General features: G+C 35.1%; 4 protein-coding genes across 4 annotated transcripts in view; all 4 read right to left on the bottom strand.

The window, feature by feature from the left end:
- The window catches only part of LanA (laminin subunit alpha), a 112,315-nt gene that overhangs the window by 57,412 nt on the left and 33,592 nt on the right, over positions 1-21,311 (bottom strand). The gene's annotated exons all lie outside the window — the stretch shown is intronic.
- Positions 1,681-6,305, bottom strand: LOC135844065 (uncharacterized). The gene is made up of 2 exons (XM_065362162.1): positions 6,065-6,305; positions 1,681-3,970 (listed from the first exon to the last, which is right to left on the bottom strand). Exon 2 carries the CDS (start codon positions 3,930-3,932, stop codon positions 1,971-1,973), a length of 1,962 nt encoding a protein of 653 aa, XP_065218234.1. The 5' UTR covers positions 3,933-3,970; positions 6,065-6,305; the 3' UTR covers positions 1,681-1,970.
- LOC135844066 (uncharacterized) lies at positions 7,372-10,409 on the bottom strand. The gene is made up of 2 exons (XM_065362164.1): positions 10,025-10,409; positions 7,372-9,765 (listed from the first exon to the last, which is right to left on the bottom strand). Exon 2 carries the CDS (start codon positions 9,577-9,579, stop codon positions 7,654-7,656), a length of 1,926 nt encoding a protein of 641 aa, XP_065218236.1. The 5' UTR covers positions 9,580-9,765; positions 10,025-10,409; the 3' UTR covers positions 7,372-7,653.
- On the bottom strand, positions 14,092-17,230 carry LOC135844063 (uncharacterized). The gene is made up of 2 exons (XM_065362160.1): positions 16,976-17,230; positions 14,092-16,709 (listed from the first exon to the last, which is right to left on the bottom strand). The coding sequence occupies exon 2, from the start codon at positions 16,665-16,667 to the stop codon at positions 14,559-14,561; it is 2,109 nt and encodes a 702-aa protein (XP_065218232.1). The 5' UTR covers positions 16,668-16,709; positions 16,976-17,230; the 3' UTR covers positions 14,092-14,558.

The following is a 21,311-nucleotide window of genomic DNA, read 5'->3' on the forward strand; positions in this document are numbered from 1 at the left end:
CCAGGAATTATCAAAAAGTCGCCGGAGGCTACAAAGCGACTTGAAATTCACTTGCAGTACTTCGTAGCGCATTGAAATTAGTTTACAGAATAAATGTCATCTTTCCAACTCCATTTTGGTGAAATTTTGTGGGAATTTTGAGTTTCAAAAATCTGCTGGAGGCTCCAGAACTTCTCAAAACAGTTTGAAACAGTTTTCAATCGATTTGGCATGTAAAAAATAGGGTGTATCCCAAATTTCAGCTTTCTTGGTCAATTTGGTAAAATTTTGATTTTTTCCCTCATTTTTGGCCTAAATTTGATTTTCAAAAAATTCGCCAAAAAACGAAAAACGCACTTTAGCACTTGAAATTTTGACAGGTGATAAATTGTTGCTTGTTCTTTCGATCTACCTTTGTACAGTTTGAAAAATGTTGTACAAATCCTATGTTGGAACGCAAAATCTGCGATTTTGGCATGACCTGTAAATCAAAATGGCCGCCATTTTGTAAGTAGGGCCACTTTTTTTTTTGAGTACAAGGACTAGAAATGTTCCTTAGGACTCCCCCTTTAAGAAAAAAGTTGCCCCAGATGATCGACGGGGGGGGGGGGTGCAATTTATCTTTAAGTGGGCTCCCCGACTAAATGACGACGTAACCAGAGCCAGATCCTATCTTCACCTGGAAAAAATGACGCGATAGTCGACAAATCATTAATGCAGGACTTTCCAGTTTCCAGAATATCTATTTATAAAGTATTCTTACACCCAAATTATTTTCAGTCAGCAAGTTTAGGTTTCCAAATAATGGACGAAAATTAACCCAAAAAAATGATAATACTTGTAACATTACTTACTCGTTTCGATTTACACATAACATGGAATCATTATGTAGTAAGTAAAAATATCAGAAACTCACCTGAAACAAAAGAACAAAACGAATTTCTGATTAAATAATTGCCAAAAGATGATATCATAAAATAACTTGAAAAAAGTAAGTCAAATCTGCTTAAAACATCACATAATGTTAATCAAAATTAATAGGTACCTCAGGGGACACCCTAGTACCTATACCTAATCAATGTTTAAAAAAACAATACGCAAAGGTATGACCTGAATGAATTAATAAAGCTTAAAAAAACTATTTGAGGTGACTGTTCTTTCATCAATAAAATAAGAATTTTCATCAGTTTTGATTTTCCTGCAGCAGAAGCATGGGCATTTTTCTCATGAAAAATCTAGCCGGATACTTATATTCACCTCAGTCAAGAAATACAAATAATTTATGGCCCAATAATATTGTAAACTTTAGAAAAATTTCAAAATTCACCGAAAAAACGAGAAATTTTCGATTTTACTTAAAATTTCAAAATGGAAAAACTTCTACAATTGTAACAAAAATTAGAACCTGAAAAAATTGGTGCCAATTGCGAAAAAAGGTATATTTTTCCAAAAAAAGGATGATTTTGCAATTTTCTGATTGAAAAAAAAATCAAGATTTCTTATGAATTTAAAGTGAAACTTCTTGAAATTTTTTTTCAAAAAAAACTTTATGAATTGAAAGTTGCGAGTTTCCAAATTCAAATTTGGAATTTTGCAATGATTTTTTTCAAAATAACTACAAAGAGACGATTTTTGTACTCCTCAATTTCCTCTTCTTCAAAAAAAATATACACAACAAAAAGTTATACAAGAAACTAAACAACAATGAAATTTATTTTCAAAAAATCCAAAAATTCTGCTTCTTCAGCAATATTTATACAAACATAAAAATTCTGTATCTGTGTTGAAATTCTCAACAAAATAAAAATAATATAACCATAAAACAGATCCACTCAAATTGCGTAAAATTTAAAATAATAAAATTACTCTAAATATGTTGCATAATTTTTTTGAAATTGAAAAAAAACAAAACAAAAAATACGTCATGCGCAGAAAAATTACAAAAATTGGTCCAATTTTTTGTTTTCTAAAAATTACCATTTTATCTGCTCTCAAAAACAATTTAATCGCCTCACTGTTCCCATATTCTCGTGATCATTCATTTTACGCCATTTGAACTCCCTCGCAGCTTGTTCACTGCCGAAATACCACCGTAAAAACCCATCCATCGATTTAAAAGCAATCTTTTCGAAACATAAAGCGACAAAAGAGTCCCGACAGTTCTTCCAAACCACCGACAACTTGTACACGAACACCTTGATCAGAAAATTTTTCCACAGATTATCTATCTGAATGTTACATCTCAATTCAGAGAATTCTTCTGGACTGAATTCGCACCATTTCAGAAAATTATCCCAATCGTCCACGGGTAATGAATTAAAATTACCTAACGTAAAAACATGCCGACATCTTTGCTTGAAAAATCGCTTCAATTCCATCAATCGTTGATCAGAAAACTTCAAACAACGCAGTATTCTGCCAAATGATTCAAAACAGCTGAATGAAATCCACAATGTCAACAGACCGGTTTCTTTATCTGGAAGGGGGCATTCTAGCAATACGGCTGCTTCTTCCATCGTAAAACAACCATCGAAAAATTGAAAAATTTTACTCAAATGGAAATCAGACTTGTGTCCAATGATCCAGTCAATGTTTTGAAAAATTATTCTCATCCTAACAACACGAGCTCGTTTTTCATCGTCAGCATCCGAACAACAAAACATCAGGTACTCGGATAGTTCCTCGGATAATTCCGAATGCACGAAATTCTCGAAATTATGTCGCATTATTTGGTAATCCAACATATTGGTTTTTTTAAACTTGACAATATCGTTTACATTGTCAAAACACAACGTCATCAATTCTTGTAGATCTGAGACTTTGGCGAGAAGAGTGAATTTTAGCCACCAATTGAACCACACTTGTTGCCTGATTCGAAAGCTGGCACCTTTTAGTAGTTCGATCAAAAAATCAAAATCGCCACCAACAGACCGACTACCTGCTTCTTGTAAACATTGGTTGAACAAGCTTGCAACGCGATCGTCCTCATCCCAAGTAACGTAATTTCTCAAATGACCCGGAGCAGAAAGCCATATTTCTTTCAGTATGGTGTTCACATACTTATATTCGCTTTTAAATGCCACATTCGATAAACAAAACAAAATATTGTAGAAGGTGGCACCCTCAACGATTGAACTCTTTCCGTAGTTCCAAAGCTGTAAAGCATATTGGCAATAGACGTCATCTATGACAAAATGTCCAATTAATAGGAAACATTTCGATCTCACAAGGTTGTTCAGCACCGTATCATTCGAGTTTACTATCATACGAGATGTGTGTTTTGTAGGATCTTGCTTGATCCAAATTTTGTCTATGAGGGAACTTTTCTCTTGTGTGTTCAACTTAGTCCAAAAGTACTCGATTTCTGTCCAGTTTTTCACATGAAACTCAGAAAGCAGCCCGGACAGCACGTACCATTCTGGCGATTTTGCTTTCGGTCCGTAGACTTCCTTCAATTCGCCCCTCATACGACAACACCAATAGTCCATTACGTCGACGCCATGAAAACGATGAGGGACGCCAATTTGGCATTTAAGGAATCGCTCATCATCTTTGACCGACGGCCACAAACGTTCAATATCGTCCTCGATGCAATACGAACAAGCGATCTCGAACTGTTTCTCCGAATCGAATCCTAGCAAATCCGACTTGAACAAATTTCTGACAGTTCTTCTAGAGCAAATACCACCAGATGAATTGAAAGCTGCACAGTTGATCATAACTTCACGAGGTATATCGCCGATGAAAAGTTTAGAATTATTCCAATTTCTGATCTCTTTACTAATCGATTGGATTTTATCATTGATCATCGACCGGATACGTGGTGGAATGTGCGAAAGATCGCTGGAATTACACCAACTAATGAACGCGTATTTTGATGCTGCTATATCCTGCAGAGTCCGTGGAGTGAAGTGGAAATCTGGAAGGGATTCTTGCGAATGGTTGGATTCCATTTCCAGTTCGATTCAATCTAATACAATTTTCAAAAACCCTAGAAAATATCGATCTTCTTAATAACAGGTAAGTAGGCATATTTTTCATAATTGAGGAGGTGGATAGCAAAACGCAATAACTCCATTTTTGTTTTTTTTGGGAAATTAGGAAAAATTGTCAGGAGGGGAAGGGTGGGAGGTCGAGTTCCGAAATTGGTGTCAAATGAAAGGGGAAGGTGCCACAAATAAAATTTCCACTCATTTTCAAAATTTCGGTCACCTGGGTAAGCACAGTGAGGAAAAGAAAAAAAAGTTATTGCGTTTTGAACGCAAATTTTTTTTTTGGTATTTTTTATTTGAAAAAATTGAAAAATTATAGAAAAAAAACTGATGTTTGATCGAGAATTTTCGATAAAAAACAATTAAAAAACTGGAATGCGAAATTCAAACAATTCCTGTGTGTGATATGGCATTCAGAGAGTGGCAACAAAAGCACCATTTTTTAAAGTAACTCCTACCCATCAATTTTCAGTACCCACCCGATGAAAAAAAACAGTGTTACCACATCTGCGCAACTGAAATGTATAAAAAGTAGTGGAGTTATTGCGTTTTGCAAACAAAATCTCATTTTTTAATGCATTTAGCTCTAAAATCAGACTTGTTTTCCTCGATTGCGCTATGATATTCAACTGATGGACAAAATCTGACACCGGGAATAGATTCCCCGTTGAATTTTACATAAGGATGGATATCAAACTCAATTTTCGTAATTTTGGAGTTATTGCGTTTTGCTATCCACCTCCTCAATTTGTATCTAACACTCACTAGGGAGGGAACCTTTTGATTCTGGAATCTCCTATTGGAACGAAACTGGAATAAGTTGGAAGTCTCAATTTTTAGCTCCTAAAGTTGATTTTTTCGATTTTTGTCGAATTTTTGAAGTTTTCATTTCACAGGAATGTCAAATGCTATTTTTAACATGTGATCGTAAAATTCAAGAAACCCCATCTACAGCCCCCAACAATTTTTTTTACTTATTGGGGAGGTTCTGGGGGCCATGGGTGAGATCAATTTGAAAAACTAAGGCTATATTCGTGTTCAGCGATATCGAAAACATGGTATTTCATGTGTTACACGAATGAAACCATTTGTTTTTTACTTTTACCCCCTTTGGGGAGGTGCTAGGGGCCGTGGATGGGTCCAATCAAAAATCTAACGTCATATTCGTGTTCAGCGCCACCAGAAACATACTATTTCATGTATCGCACGAACAATAACACTATTTTGAACTTTTACCCCATTTGGGGAGGTGCTAGGGGCCGTGGATAAGGTCCAATCAAAAAGCTGACGTCATATTCGTGTTCAGCGTCATCAAAAACATATAATTCGATATATCGCATGCCCCAGCTTTCTTTTTGAAAGTTTGGCCCAAATTTGGGGGAGGAGGTGCTCCTTCACCATTAAAAGATCCCATCTCGAAAATTGAATACTTCGAAAAAGCATCAAAAGGTACATCCACGGAAATTTTTTCAGAATTTTAAACGGTAATCTCCACTCACAGCGCCATTTTGAAATTTAAACTTTCAATTTGAAAGTCCAACTTTCAACTTTTGAAAATTTCAAAATGCTTAAAAAGATCAAAATGCAATGTCCTTTCGAACTGTGAAATCAGTTTTGATCAAAGTATCATAGCTTTGGACTAATGCGCTGCTGAAGTTAAGAGACAATGTGAAAATATGCAGTTGAAGCCCCCCCCCCCGTCTCTCGACGGGGCTGGGACCAAACTGATTGCGGGTTTCTTACTTATTGGGTGCGTAGACATTGCAAACAAAATTTTAGCGAAATCGAAAGACATTACTCAAAAACGTTGCTTGAGTTGAGGTGGAATCAATCACCCAGAAATAAAAGAAATTTCAGTATCGAGCAAGGAAAAAATCGTCCAAATGAAGCAAAACTTTGAAATTATGCAATTGATTGTTTTTTTTAAATTCCAGCGATTTTGCCTAAAAATTACGAAATTCCCTGACTTTTCCAAATTTGCAGAGTTTCGTTCTATTTAATTTTCGTTCCGATCGGAGCAGCAGGATGACAGGTACGAATTCAAACAAAAACTAAGGTACTTCTAGGTAGGTACCTAGTACCTATGTACTTACCAACGATGAACTTTCAATTATTCATTAAAATCACACAATTCGGATAGGTAATTCATTAGATAATGAAACCAACACATTACCGATGCAAAAAATACATTACGTAACTTGCTGGTCAACAACACAATAAGCAAACCGAACTCGAATTATTCGCACGAAATTCTTATCAAGTAAGTATAACAAAACATGAGATGGTTTTCTGATAATTTATCCTACTATCAAAATCAAACATCAATCACTACGGAGCTTGTATTATTTCCCTAACTAAAGCCTGAGCGAATGGAGAGAATAATTTAATCAGGCTTGAAAATTAAATGCAATCTCGTTCTTCGAAAACAAGGCCTGAACTTTTTCTTTCAAACCGAAAAAGCTCGAAAAAACAACCAATAAAGAACAAAACACGAGCAAAACTTTGAATGCAGAAAAAAAAGATCACCGAAAAAACCAGAAATTTTTATTTTTATTTAAAAAGTTATTTCTAATAATATTGTAACAAAAAACAGGACTTTTTGGTAATTTACTTAGTGTTAAAAAAGTGATACTTTTTCGCAATTTTTGCAAAAAAAGTGATTTTGCAATTTTTTGAAAAAAAATCAAGGTTTTTTTGGAAAATTGGGGAAAAGTGAGAATTTTTCAATTTCCGGCAAAAAGCGAAACTCCTGACATTCAGATAAAGAAAACACTTCTTAACAATATTTCAGGTGAAAAAATTACACAATGGAACAATTTTTTGTACAAAAGCAACTTTATTTTTTGCATAGAAAAACGTTTGCAATTTTTGAAAAAAAAGAGAATTTTTGGCAATATAAAGCTATACTTGGTACAACTTTTACAAAAAGCAGCACTTTTTGGAAATCAAAAGTGATACTTTTTGGAAATTTTCGGTGAAAAGCGGAATGTTTTGGTGATTTTTGGCAAGAAAGTTCAACTTTGGGTACTGAGTTTTTGAGGAAAGAAGTGTTATTTCACAACAATTTCTCTCGAGAGCGATATGTTATCAATTTTTTGCAAAAAAAATAAGACTTTTTGGCAATTTTTGTCCATAAAGCATAACTTTTTTGACAATCCAATCAAAAAAGCAAAACTTTTCGGATCTTTTTTTTTGGAAAAAAAGACTTTCTAGAATTTTTTTAGCAAGAAACGTGGCTTTTAGGCAAAGATTTGAAAACAGTGGGATTTATAACTTTGTCAAGAAATGCAATAAATCCCGATAACAAATAATGTAAGCAGCATAGGAAATAATTGATGACAAAATAAAAATATATTCATACAAATAAATCGATTCAAATTGCGTAAAGTTGAAATAATCATTTCAAATGTTGCAGGTTTTTATTTGAATAATTGAAAAAAAAACAAACAAAAAATACGTTACTCGATCATTAAAAAAAATACAAAACTTGATCGAATTGATTTCTTTTAAAAAATTCTATACCTATTATATATTCCAAGAAAACACAAAGAAAATTCTACTATAAAAAATAATCTGAAAATGAACAATCTTCTTGAACCATAAAAAAATATAGCTACACATTTAGGTACGACACTTATTTTACAAATAGATACGGGCGTACAGTACTTCATCAAAATAATTGTCAGAAGAGACAGCATAGTCTAAACCAACGATCAAAATTTAATCGAACTTTTTCATCTGCTTTCAAAAACAATTTCATCGCCTTGCTATTCTTGTAATCATTCCTTTTACGCGATTTGTACTTCTGCGCAGCTTGTTCACTTCCGAAATACCAACGTAAAAATCCATTGATCGAATAAAAACCAATCTCTTCAAAACACACAGCGACAAAAGAATGACGACAGTTCCGCCTAGCCACCCACAACATGTACATGCCGATCAGAAAATTTTCGAACAGATTATCCATCTGAATGTTACATCTCAATTCAGATAATTCTTTTGGACTAAAGTCACACCATTTCAGAAATTTATCCCAATCGTCCACGGATAATGCTTTAAAATTACCGAACGTCAAAACATGCCGGACTCTTTCCTTGAAAAACCGCTTCAATTCCATCAATCGTTGATCAGAAAACTTCAAACAACACAGTAATCTTTCGAACGCTTTAAAACTGCTGAATGAAATCCAAAACGACAACAGACCGGTCTCTTTATCTGGAAGGTGACATTCTAACAATTCGGCTGCTTCTTCCATCGTAAAACAACCATCCAAAAATTGAAACCATTTACTTAAAATGAGTTCAGAGTTACGCTGAATGGTCCATGTCAAGTTTCGATTAATTATTTTTGTTCTTACAATACGTGCTTGCTTTTTGTCGTCAGCATCTGTACAACAAAACATCAGGTACTCGGATAGCTCTTCGAACAATTCCGAATGCACGAAATCAACGAAATTATGTCGCATTATTTGGTAATCCAACATATTGGTTTTTTTAAACTTGACAATATCGTTTACATTGCCGAAACACAGAGGCATCAGTTGACGTAAATCTGAGACTTTGGCGAGACGAGTCAAATCTACCCACCGATTGCTCCACATTTTTTGTCCGATTCCATTGCCAGCATCTTTTAGTAGTTCGATCAAAAAACCAAAATCGCGACCAAAAGAGGGAAAATCTGCGTCATCTAAACATGCTGCGAACAAGTTTTCAACGTGATCATCTGAACTACTAACATAATCTTTCAAATGATCCGGAGCAGAAAGCCATATTTCTTTGAGTATGATCGCCGCATACCTCGAATATTCGCACTTATATGCCACTTTCGATAAAGGTAATAAAATTTCATACAAGAAGGTGGCACCCTCAACGATTGAACTTTTTCCGTAGTTCCAAAGCTGTAAAGCATCATGGCAATAGACGTCATCTATGGCAAAATATACAATAAATAGAAACCATTTTGATCTCACAAAATTTTTCAGTACCGTATCATTCGAGTTCATTATTATTAAACGAGATGTGTGTTTTGTAGGATCTTCCTCCATCAAACCTTCGTATCTGAAGTGACATTTTTCTTGCGCAATCCAAATTTTGTCTAGGAGGGAACTTTTTTCTGGAGCGTTAAGCTTATTCCAAAAGTACTCGATTTCTGACCAGTTTCTCACATAAAACTCAATGTCAGAAAGCAGGTTGGAAAGCGTATACCATTCGGGTGATTTTTGTTCCGGTCCATAGACTTTCTTCAATTCGCCTCTCATACGAGAACACCAATAATCCACTAAATCGACGTCATCAAAACGATCAGGGACACTAAAATGGCGTTTACGGAATCGCTTACTATCTTTGACCGACGGCCACAAATGTTCAATATATTCCTCGATGCAATACGAACAAGCGATTTCAAACTGTCTTTCTTGGAATCCCAGCAAATTCGACATGAGTAAATTTTTGACTGTTCTTCTAGAGCAAATACCGCCAGCTGAGTCGAAAGCTACAAAGTTGATCAGAACTTGACGATCACGAGGTGGTATATTGTTTATGAACAATCCAGAATTTTCAATCCATTTTTTGATCTCTTTACTAATCGATTGGATTTTATCATTGATCATCGACCGAATACTTGGTGGAATGTGCGAAAGGTCGCTGGAATTACACTAGACAATGAACGCGTATTTTGACGCCGCTATATCCTGCAGAGTCCGCGGAATGAAATGGAAATCTGGAAAGGATTCTTGCGAATGATCGGATTCCATTTTGAGTTGGCCAATTTTCAAAAAGAACTGCGGATGAAAACCCTGGAAATGATTAATCTTCTTAAAAACGGATAGGTTTCATAACACGTTCCCAACACTCGCTAGGAAGGGAAAGTCTTGATTCCGAAATCTCCGATTGGAACGAATTATGGAAAGGTAGATTAAAAAGGACATTAAAAAAAATCGACCTATCTAATTTTCGTTCCGGTCGGAGTTTCTGAGTGGAAGACATTCCCTTATCAGTAGGATGATAGATCCAAATGCAAACAAAAAATTAGGTATGTTCTTCTTAATTACTTACCAGTGATAAACTTTCAATTCATTAAAAAATACAGTATGTAACTAACTGTTCAAAGGCACAATATCTACGCAAACCGAACTCGAATTATTCGCACGAAATTCTCATCACGCGTAACAAAACATGAGATTTCTTCTGATATCCTATTATCTTAATCAAAAATAAAACTGAAACACTACCGAACATTCGAGCTTTGAAGTTGCAGGTTTTATTTCCGTTATTAGTATTCTCATGAAGAGACGTGTGGTTAACTTTACTCACTACAGGATGCGCAATTGAATCGAGTCGGGTAACATTTCCCATACAAGAAGTACACAACACACATGTCACCCAATTACTTGGTCATTCCAATACAATATTGCTACGGAAATGACCGTTCAGCGAAAATTAGTGCAATCGATTCGATTCTCGCACTGATAATTTTTTTTATGAAAAATTGATTTAATCTGAATAAATTGGTAGGTAGTTGATCGAATATGCAATCGACATGAGACGATAAAGTTAGGTCATTTTTGATTTTAAATAGACATACTTATACCTGCATATTTTTCATGCAATTCACGCAAGACTCGTAATTAAATTATCAAAAAATCTCGAAAAAGGTGACCAAAAAAGTAACAGAACATTTCAATGCGAAAAAAAAACTTTTCGTTTTCAAAATGTTCCATTTGAAAAATCATTAAGTAATCGACTTCTTCAGTTTTGAAGAATCAGACCCCTTCTCCAGGAACTTTTCGAAATGATTCGCCTCCGATTTGAACGAGACCACGATTCTAGGGGAAAACATGCTCAAACCCTCATAATCAAAATTTTAGCTGGTCATCCAATTGTTTTTTTTTTTTTTAGAAATTTTGGTGAATTTTTTTCAAATTCAAAAGTGATTACTTTCGGCAACTTGTGTTTCTTTTTTTTTTTGAAAACAAAAACGTTGAGTTATTCAGAAAATTATGGAAATTTTAGTTCTGAAACTAATTCTGGAACCTCTGGTGCAATTGTCAATTTTTCAAGAATTTTAAAATTCCTCTGCCAGACGTGGAAATCAATTTGGGCACCTAAAAATCAAGCAGTGGCTTATTATCGACAAATTTTAAGGATTAATCCGTATATTTGAGTCGATTTTCAGTCGGACACGTCCAGTGCATTTATATTGACCAAAATATTTCCAAGAGAAAAATTCAAAAAATCAAAATGAGGAATATAGGAAATAAGCAGGTACATAATTTAAAAGATAAAAACTTTTCAATTCGAAAGAAAATTCTTGAAATTTGTACAAATGGCTCCAAGCCCTCGAATTCGAATTTCACCTTTACGTGCCATTCTGGAGCCTTCAGCGGGATTTTTGATTTCTCCAGTTTCAAAATTTTTCCAGACAGTGTGGAAATTGATTGGAACAGCTAAAAATCGAGCTGTGGCTCATGCTCCGACCTGTTCAGCGAGTTTATCAGCATTCTTGCCAATTTCCCGACCAATACCTCAAGTGCGTTTTTTGAACCAGCTTCATTGATTGAAAAACACATTCGAGGTGCAGGTGTCCGTCTGGACATTATATGGCTCAAACGTGCATAACATCTTCAAACGGGTAGAGATAAAGCCAGAACCTGATTTTTAGCGACCTAAATTAATTTTTCACGCGTTCTGGAAAAACGCGAAAATTCTAGACAAATCAAGAATTTCACTGTAGGCTCCAGAATGACCAGAAATGCAGGGATTCGGTATATGGAAGTGGGTATTAATTTCAGGACTAATTTCAATCATTTTTTTCTAAATAAGTAGCTCGATATGGCCACAGGGGACCTATGCCTCGCCTGATTTCCAGAAAAACAATAAAACAAGCTACTATGATCACAACTTATTTAGCAAGGAACTGGGTAAGGAATGGACTAAGAAGACTGTAGCACTTTAAAGAATAAGTACAAGTACTTTTCAACTTTGCGACAAGTTAGCATCCCAATTTTTTAACATGTTGTTCAGCATGAACAGTTGTCCATAATATTTATTTTTTTCAGAATTTTTGAGAGTCGGAACGATATGAAAACTTCGTTTTGAAACTTTTCGAGCTAATTTTTTGTACGAAAAAAAGTGGCACCACTGATTTTCATGATATCACCAAGAAGCCTTTCAAAACTCCTAACTATGGGGAAAAGTTCCATTTTGGTAGGTATCGCGGTTATCGAGTAATCCACTGCTGAAATGTATGATATTTTACGTTCACTGAAAACTTTGACACCCCCTGTCTGCCGTTAAAAATGGTCTAGAGGGCTGCGATTTGCGCCATTGGTTATCCCTTTGGAAAGTCTTTCCACAGGAAAAATTTCAAAAAAATCGCCGAACCCACCTACCACTTCTTGGTCCAATTGACGTGGAATGCCAGGATGTTAAGATTAAGAATGGGCTCGTATAAAATAAGAACCAAATTCTGAATGATCTCATACGTAATTAATTTTAAAGATGGGCCACATGCTCATCTAAAGTATCCTTTGGCGATACTCATGGACAAAAATTAACCCAAAAAATGATAATAATAATAACATTAGGTACATACTCGTTTCGATTTACACGTAACATAGAATCATTATGTAGAAAGTATAAGAATATCAGAAACTCACCTGAAACAAAAGAACAAAACGTATTTCTGATTAAATAATTGCCAAAGATGACATAAAATAACTTGAAAAAAGTGAGTCAAATCTGCTCAGAGCATCAAATAACGTTAATCAGTTAATAATCATTAATCAATGTTGAAACAACGACGATGAAAAATAATACAGGAGCAGTAGCGTAACTCGACACGCCTCGGGGGGGGGGGGGTTGAAATCAAGATACAAGATTATTATACAAAAAAAAGTATATTTTTACGCGACGGCAAATTCATTTTTTCAGGGTGTCTGGGGTTTTTTTGTCGCCAACCCCCCTACCGTATTTACGCCACTGTACAGGAAGGTATCAACACCTGAGCGAATGGCGCGGCGTGAGGACGATTTATTCAGATATAAAAAACTATACCTACTTGGGATGTTCTTTCATCAATAAAACGTGTAAGAATTTTCATCAGTTTCAATTTTCCAGCTGAAGTATGGGCATTTTCTTCATAGAAAATCAAACCGGACTGCCGGATATATTCACCTCAAATTTTAGGGAAATTTCATGTCCTGCCTCAGCGTCTCGTCATACCAAATAAGTATGTAGTATTTTTTGAATACTCTCAATAAAAAATTGCAAGCGCTTGGAAAATTACTTTTGAAAGGGGGAAGTGTTGGAAGAGAACAGCGTTTTCATGATACATACAGTTTCAACGGATTAATTTTTTTAAAAATGCAATCTTGTTCTTCAAAAATTGGGCTTGTACTCATTTTGTTTAAAACAAAAAAAAAAAAAAAAAAACGTTTAGTACTTACCTAACTAAAAAAGCTCGAAAAAGCTACCAAAAAGTAACCAAAAAAGAGACAAAACATGAGCAAAACATGTTTTAATACAGAAAAAAAATCACTGAAAAACCAGAAATTTTCGTTTTAAAAGTTAGTGCCGATCGCAATTTTTGCAAAAAAAAAAAAAAAAAAAACATTTCATTTTGGAGCTTATGTTGCAAATTTTTAGGAAGAAATGAAATGAGACTTATTTTTTGAGGGGAACGTGGCTAAAAAGTTTTGAAAAATGTGGGATTTGTTATATTATTTTAGTATTTCTAACAAAAAGCAAGGCATGTTTCTTCACAAAGTAGAGTCGAGATTTGGAAAAATTGGATTTTGGAAATCTTTAAAAAAAAAGAGTAACTTTAGTAACGTGGTTAAGTACTTAAAAATCAACTGAGTACGAAACCTGCGAAAACAACAAAGCAACGTGTTTCTGCCCAAGGAGCGAAACTAGATCGGGAAACTTTTGGAAACTTTTTGCTATTTTCTACTTGCGAATGGAAAGACTTGAAAAGTTTAGAAAATATGAATCAAAGTTGAGTTTTCAAAAATTGAGAATTTCGCAATAAATTTTTTCAAAATACTACGAAGGAAGGATTTTCGTATTTCCCAATTTCCTCCTCCTCCTCCTCAAAAAAAAAAGGCATTTGTTACAAAAAGTTACTCAAGAAACCATACAAATTTATTTACGATAAATCCAAAAATTCTGCTCCATCAGCAATATTTTACAACCTTAAAAATTCTGTAAGTATTTGCGTTGAAAACAATTAATCGCGCGGATAATAAATTCAAAATATTATACCTAACCTATCTATTCAAACAAATGTAAGGCAGCCTACGAAATAATAAACAAAATAAAAATATAATCATATAAATAAATCGATTCAAATTGCGTAAAACTAAAATAGTTATACTTATTTCAAATGTTTCAGATTCTTTTTTGAATTAAAACAAAAAAAAAGAACAATGAAACAAAATGCTGAAAAGATTACAGAAATTGGTGGAATTTTATTCTTTCAAAAAAAAAAAAAAAACACAAGAAAATTCTACTAAAAAATGATCTGAAAATGATCAACATCTCATTAAATTGAATAACTCAATGACAAATAAAAATTGTAGCTACGTATTTACGACACGTATTTTACTTTTACATCATTTTTCAAATATGTACTTACATCCTGTCTAAACCAACTATCAAATAATAAACGAACCATTTTATCTGTTTTCAAAAATTTCATCGCCTCGCTATTCTCGAGATCATTCCTTTTACGCGATTTGTACTCCTGCACAGCTTGTTCACTCCCGAAATACCAAAGTAAAAATCCATCAATCGAATGGAAACTAATCCCTTCAAAACACACAGCAACAAAAGAATCATCACCGTTCCGCCTAGCCACCAAAAACTTGTACACGTTGGTCAGCAAATTTTCCAAGAGATTATCTATCTGAATACTACATCTTAATTCGGATAATTCTTTCTGACTGAAGTCACACCATTTCAGAAAATTATTCCAATCGTCCACGCATAATAAATGAAAATTACCCAACGTCAAAACATGCCGACATCTTTCCTTGAAAAATCGCTTCAATTCCATCAATCGTTGATCAGAAAACATCAAACAACGCAGTAATCTTTCGAATGTTTCAAAACAGCTGAATGAAATCCAAAATGACAACAGACCGGTCTCTTTATCTGGAAGGTGACATTCCAGCAATTCGGCTACTTCTTCCAATGTAAAACAACCATCGAAAAATTGAAAACATTTACTCAAATTAAAATCAGGCTTACGCCCAATGATCCAGCTCAAGTTTCGATTAATTATTCTTGTTCTTACAATACGTGCTTGTTTATCGTCGTCAGCATCTGAACAACAAAACGTCAGGTACTCAGATAGCTCTTCGAACGATTCAGATTCCAAGAATTCCTCGAAACTATGTCGCATTAATCCGTAATTTAACATTTCAGTTTTTTTAAACTTGACAATATCGTTTACACTGTCAAAACACAACGGCATCAATTCACACAGATCTGAGGTCTTGGCGAGACGAATCAAAGTTAGCCACCAATTGCTCCACATTTTTTGCCCGATTCCATAGTCAGCATATTTTAGTAGTTCTATCAAAAAACCAAAATCGCGACCAAAATGGGGACAATATGCATTACCTAAACATGCTGCGAACAAGTTTTTAACATGATCGTAGTCCTCGTCTGAAGTAACATACTCTTTCAAATGATCCGGAGCAGAAAGCCATATTTCTTTGAGTATGATCGCCGCATACCTCGAATATTCGCACTTATATGCCACTTTCGATAAAGGCAATAAAATTTCGTACGAGAACGTGGCACCCTCGACGATTGAACTTTTTCCGTAGTTCCAAAGCTGTAAAGCATATTGGCAGTAGACGTCATCTATGGCAAAATATACAATAAATAGAAACCATTTTGATCTCACAAAATTTCTCAGCACCGTATCATTCGAGTTCATTATTATTAAACGAGATGTGTGTTTTGTAGGATCTTGCTTCATCCAACTTTCGTATTCAAAGTGATATTTTTCTTGCTCAATCCAAATTTGGTCTACGAGGGAACTTTTTTCTTGCGTGTTCAACTTACTCCAAAAGTACTCAATTTCTAACCAGTTTCTCACATAAAACTCAACGTCAGAAAGCAGACCGGAAAGCGTATACCATTCGGGAGATTTTTGTTCCGGTCCGTAGACTTTCTTCAATTCGCCTCTCATGCGGGAACACCAATAATTCATCAAATCGACGCGTTGATATTGATAACGATCAGTTACGCTAAATTGGCATTCACGGAATCGCTCTTTGACCGACGGCCACAAACGCTCAATATCTTCCTCAATGCAATACGAACAAGCGATGTGGAACTGTCTCTCTAAATCGAATCGCCGCACATTCGACATGAGTAAATTTTTCACTGTTCTTCTAGAGCAAATACCGCCAGCGGAATCGAAAGCTACAAAGTTGATCATAACTTCAGGAGGTGGTTTCTCGCCTATGAACAATCTAGAATCCTTAATCCATTTTTTGATCTCATTACTAATTGATTGGATCTTATCCTTGATCATCGACCGAATGCTCGCCGGGATATGATGTGAAAGGTTGCTGGAATTACACCAACTAATGAACGCGTATTTTGATGCAGCTATGTCTTGCAGAGTCCGTGGAATGAAATGGAAAACTGGAAAGGATTCTTGCGACTGGTCGGATTCCATTTTGAGTTCGCCAATTTTCAAAAAGAACTGCGAATGAAAACCCTGGAAATGAAATGATTGATCTTCTTAATAACGGATGGGTAAATTTTTCATACTTAACTCGTATCCAACACTCACTAGTAAGGAAAACTCTTGATTCCGGAATCTCCGATTGGAACAAATTTTCGGATAGAATAGATTTAAAAAGACCTGTAAAAATCGATCTATCTAACTTTCGTGCCGATCGGAGTTTCCTGAGTCAGAGAAATTTCCTCATCAGTAGGATGATGGATCCAAATCCGAACAAAAAATAAGGTACTTTTACTTACCAATGATAAACTTATCAATTCATTGAAAAATACAGTATGTAACTAGCTATTTAAAGGCACAAAATGTCTATGCAAACCGAACTCGAATTATTCGCACGAAATTCTTATCATAATATCCTACTATCGAAATCAAACACTACCGAGCATAGTATTCGAGCTTCGCCTGCGAAGCCGGTTTCATTTTTCGGCTGAAGACGAAGAGACGTGATGTGGTTCTCTTTACTCACTACAGGATGCGCATTGCGCATTGAATCGGCCTCTGGTAACATTCCACTCGTCCAGGCGTCCAGCAAAAATTAGTGCTATTGATTCAATTCCATAAATTTTTTTAATGAAAAATTGATTCAGCCGAATGAAGATTGAAGTGGTAGTTGGTTGATCGAATCAATGGAATCGACTTGGGACGATAAAAACTACGTACCTCCTTGAAAGGATTATAGCCTAAGAAAATTAGCCAAAAAAAGGGGGTTCATAGGGAAACGCTGCCATACAAGCTGAATTTTGGTATACTAGCCCATTTTTGTACCCAGAACACGAATCCGTGGAGTCCCCACCTGTCCCTAGCGAGCTTCTCCCCCAATTGTGGATTTTAGCCCCCAATGAGGTTTTTCGCCCCTATGTCCCCAAATTATGGTCCTAGCCCAAAAATGGGACCTATAAAAGTTGTTCTAAATCAAATTTCCTATCAGATGAGCTATGAACCAACTTCGTCCCCCCAAGGGGGGTGGAGCTAGACTCAATCAAATACAGGGGGTTTTTGAATATGAGTCATAGTTAGGTTCTTCACATCAGTTTTGACCTCACAAAACCGTACAAAAATAAATTATGACCTCAAAAGATTCGAGTGGGGGTGCCCCGAACCCTCCTACTTACTATTTCATCCCTATCAAATGTATTATCAATGACTCATATTCAAAAACCCACCTATATTTGACTGAGTCTAGCTCCACCCCCCTTGGGGGACGAAGTTGGTTCATAGGTCAACTGATTGGAAATTTGACGTAGAACAACTTTTACGCCTTGTTTTTGGGCTAGGACCGCAATTTGGGGTGGTAGGGGTGAAAAACGTCAGAAAACTTTCATTTGGGGGGCTAAAATACACAATTGGGGGAAACTTCACTTGGGACAGGTCGGGACTCCACGGATTCGTGTTCAGGGTACAAAAAAAAGCCAGTATACCAAAATTCAGCTTACCCCCGCGCATTTCCCCCTTCAATGCTAATTTTCTTATTATGGACTGTAGGTCCACCCCCCTTGGGGGGACGAAGTTGGTTCATAGCTCATGTGATAGGAAATTTGATTTAGAACAACTTTTATAAACCCCATTTTTGGGCTAGGACAGGACCATAATTTGGGGACATAGGGGCGAAAAACCTCATTTGGGGGGCTAAAATCCACAATTGGGGAGAAGCTCGCTAGGGACAGGTGGGGACTCCACGGATTCGTGTTCTGGGTACAAAAATGGGCTAGTATACCAAAATTTAGCTTGTACAGCAGCGTTTCCCTATTCAATGCTAATTTTCTTAGGCTATTATAATGGTCATTCCATATCCATGCCAATTCGGCGGATTTTTACATGAGGAGTCTCAAATTATAGTACGTACTTTGAGAGTTGGAAAAGAAAAAACTCTCCTTATTTTTAAGCTTTATATTGCAAAGATCTTTTCAAAAAGTACAACTTTTCATCATCAGGCAAGAGCAAAATGAAAAATATTCGCGGATGCGTGTAAATTTTTTTATTTGTATGATACAATAACATTTTATTTCATTTTTTTGAAACTGTATCCCAAAGTATAAATATTATTAATTTTAAAATGTCAGCTCTCTGCGTCAATTTGGTCTGTTAATCAGTAGCGATGAAAAAAACCATAAATATGTCGGCGAGAAAAATTCATTTAAAAAATTCCAGTTTGGTTCAGGCCTTTAGGGAAATTTGCGTCCCTTGCGTGCTCTTGCCTGATGATGAAAAGTTGTACTTTTTGAAAAGATCTTTGCAATATAAAGCATTAAAGCTTAAAAATAAGGAGAGAGTTTTTTTTCCAATTATTGGACTCCTTAGTTTTGGTTCATCCTTTACGTACTTTTAGTGTTGCCACTTTCAAAAACTTGAAAAAATCGACTCAAAAACTTATAATTTGAATATAATCACGATGTTTGCGAGTAAAAATTCCCAAAAAATTCTCAGTTCTAGTCCTTTTCATGTATAGAATAACATCAAAAAATTGGACTGGCATTTTTTTTCATTTTCGCGAAAAAAAAGTACAAGTATGGCATTTATTGCAAAAATACCATCAGAAACTTGAAAAATTAAATTTTCTGCATTTTTGAAGTAGGTACTAGGTACATATCGACGGACATACATATGAAAAATTCTCCCTCCCCCTAATTTGTCTGTGAATTTACGAGAAATACCATTTTTCTGGCTATGATTTTGCAAGTAATACATACCTATTGGAAAAATTTTGCCACTGAACGAAAATTGTGACTACCTGTTTCAACTTTGAGACGCCGTAAATATTTTGTTGAGTAGTCCAATCCTTAGTTAGGCTACAAAACAGAATTTTTTTTTGAACCAACTTTTTTCGTTCCACTTGACCCGATGATGTGTTCCAGTGGAACAGACGGATGGGTCAAGTGGGACCAGGAGTTTCCCATTAGAAAATGGTAGAAAATTAACGTATGATTCTGAATTTTTAATATGTTATTCACCTCAACGAGAGCTCTAATTTGATATTTTTACAAGATTTTTACGGTGAAAAATAACGTAGACAGAAATATCCGAAATTGGCATTTTGAGGCAATTTTTGAAATCACAAATGTTCGTGTCAAGAGAAAACTATTAAACCGATATATATATATATGAGTTCAATTTTGTACATCAGTGGTGTAAATTGGCGTGTTATTTCGAAATATAATGCCATTTTATAAAAAAATCATTTTTGATCTCCTTTTTCTTAATTTGAAAATTTCTTTCCCTCATAACCTCCCCCCCCCATTAAAATTTTTCGTTGTACCATAAAAAGGGTCATTTACATCATGATTGCTATTACTGTGCGAAATCTCAAGAAAATCGGTTCATTCGAAGAGGCTGTAGCCTTGTCAACGATTTCAGCATGAAAATTCATCGTCAATTTGTTGAGAAATTGCGAGGGAGGGAAATTTTTTTCAAAATGTTCACCTACACTTTGGTAAAAGATCTCAAAACTGCAAAAATTTTCATTATTTAGGTTTCTGATTCTGATGGTACTTTTTCAATAAGTGCCAAACTTGTGATCTTTTCTCTCGAAAATGAAAAAAAAAATGCCAGTTTAATTTTTTGATCTGTTATTCTACATGACAAGGACTAAAACTGAGAATTTTTTCAGAATTTTCACTTGGGGGGACATCACGGTTATATTTAAATTATAAGTTTTTAAATCGATTTTTTTAGGTTTTTGAAAGTGGCAACACTGATTTTGACATGATTCGTCGATTACCTAAACCTCTTTACAATTACCCTCTCAAAGTACATGCAATTTGAAAAAAAGTTCAAAATTCTATACCACGTACAACCGGAGCAATTTGCAATCGAAATTTTCCATTTTCGGCCATTTTAGAGAACTTTGAAACTCCACAGCTCCGCCAAAAAAAATCGAAAAATGTCCGGTTTTCATCATTCGTCATCGTTTGATGACTTCTAAACATGATCTAATTTTGAAAAAAATCGAAGTCCCCTCGTGCAAAAATCCGCCGATTTGGCGTGGAATAACCCACAACTATTTGTACAAAAAAAAGTGAAACTTGTTGGAATTTTTTTCAAAAAAAAACTTGAGCAATTCAAGCAATTGACAAAAAATGAGACTTTTTGGCAATCTGCGCAAAAGGCGATACTTTTTGATACTTTTGGCAGAAGACAAAGTCTTTGACGATAATTTTAGCGAAAGGCAGGCCTTGTTAGCAATTTTTAGCATTCGACAGCAAATTTGCGAAATCCAAAACGTCTTTAATTTTTACAAAAAGCAGTACCTTTTGAGAAATTATTGTTGAAGTGCGATACATTGGTAATTTTTGGTAAAAATTGAACGTTTTGGTGATTTTTGGCAAAAAAGTTTTTGCATGCTTAAGTTTGGGATGAAGAACTATGATTTTTCAGCAATTTCGCAAGAGCGATATGTAGTTAATTTTTTGCAAAAAGTTGAATTTTTTAGCAATTTTTGTACGAAGCGATACTTTTTTGTAATTTTGGTAGTCTTTGACGATTCAGTCAGGAAAGCGAGACTTTTCCAATCTTATTTTCAGAAGAAATGAGACGTTTCAGAATTTATTGCGAGAACCCGCAATTTTTAAAAAGAAAGGT

The sequence above is a fragment of the Planococcus citri genome, chromosome 4 (assembly GCF_950023065.1).
Source record: "Planococcus citri chromosome 4, ihPlaCitr1.1, whole genome shotgun sequence".
Lineage (NCBI taxonomy): Eukaryota > Metazoa > Arthropoda > Insecta > Hemiptera > Pseudococcidae > Planococcus > Planococcus citri.

Coding starts and splice junctions, on each gene's coding strand:
- LOC135844065 (XM_065362162.1), bottom strand. CDS start 3,932: ATGGAATCCAACCATTCGCAAGAATCCCTTCCAGATTTCCACTTCACT.
- LOC135844063 (XM_065362160.1), bottom strand. CDS start 16,667: ATGGAATCCGACCAGTCGCAAGAATCCTTTCCAGTTTTCCATTTCATT.
- LOC135844066 (XM_065362164.1), bottom strand. CDS start 9,579: ATGATCAATGATAAAATCCAATCGATTAGTAAAGAGATCAAAAAATGG.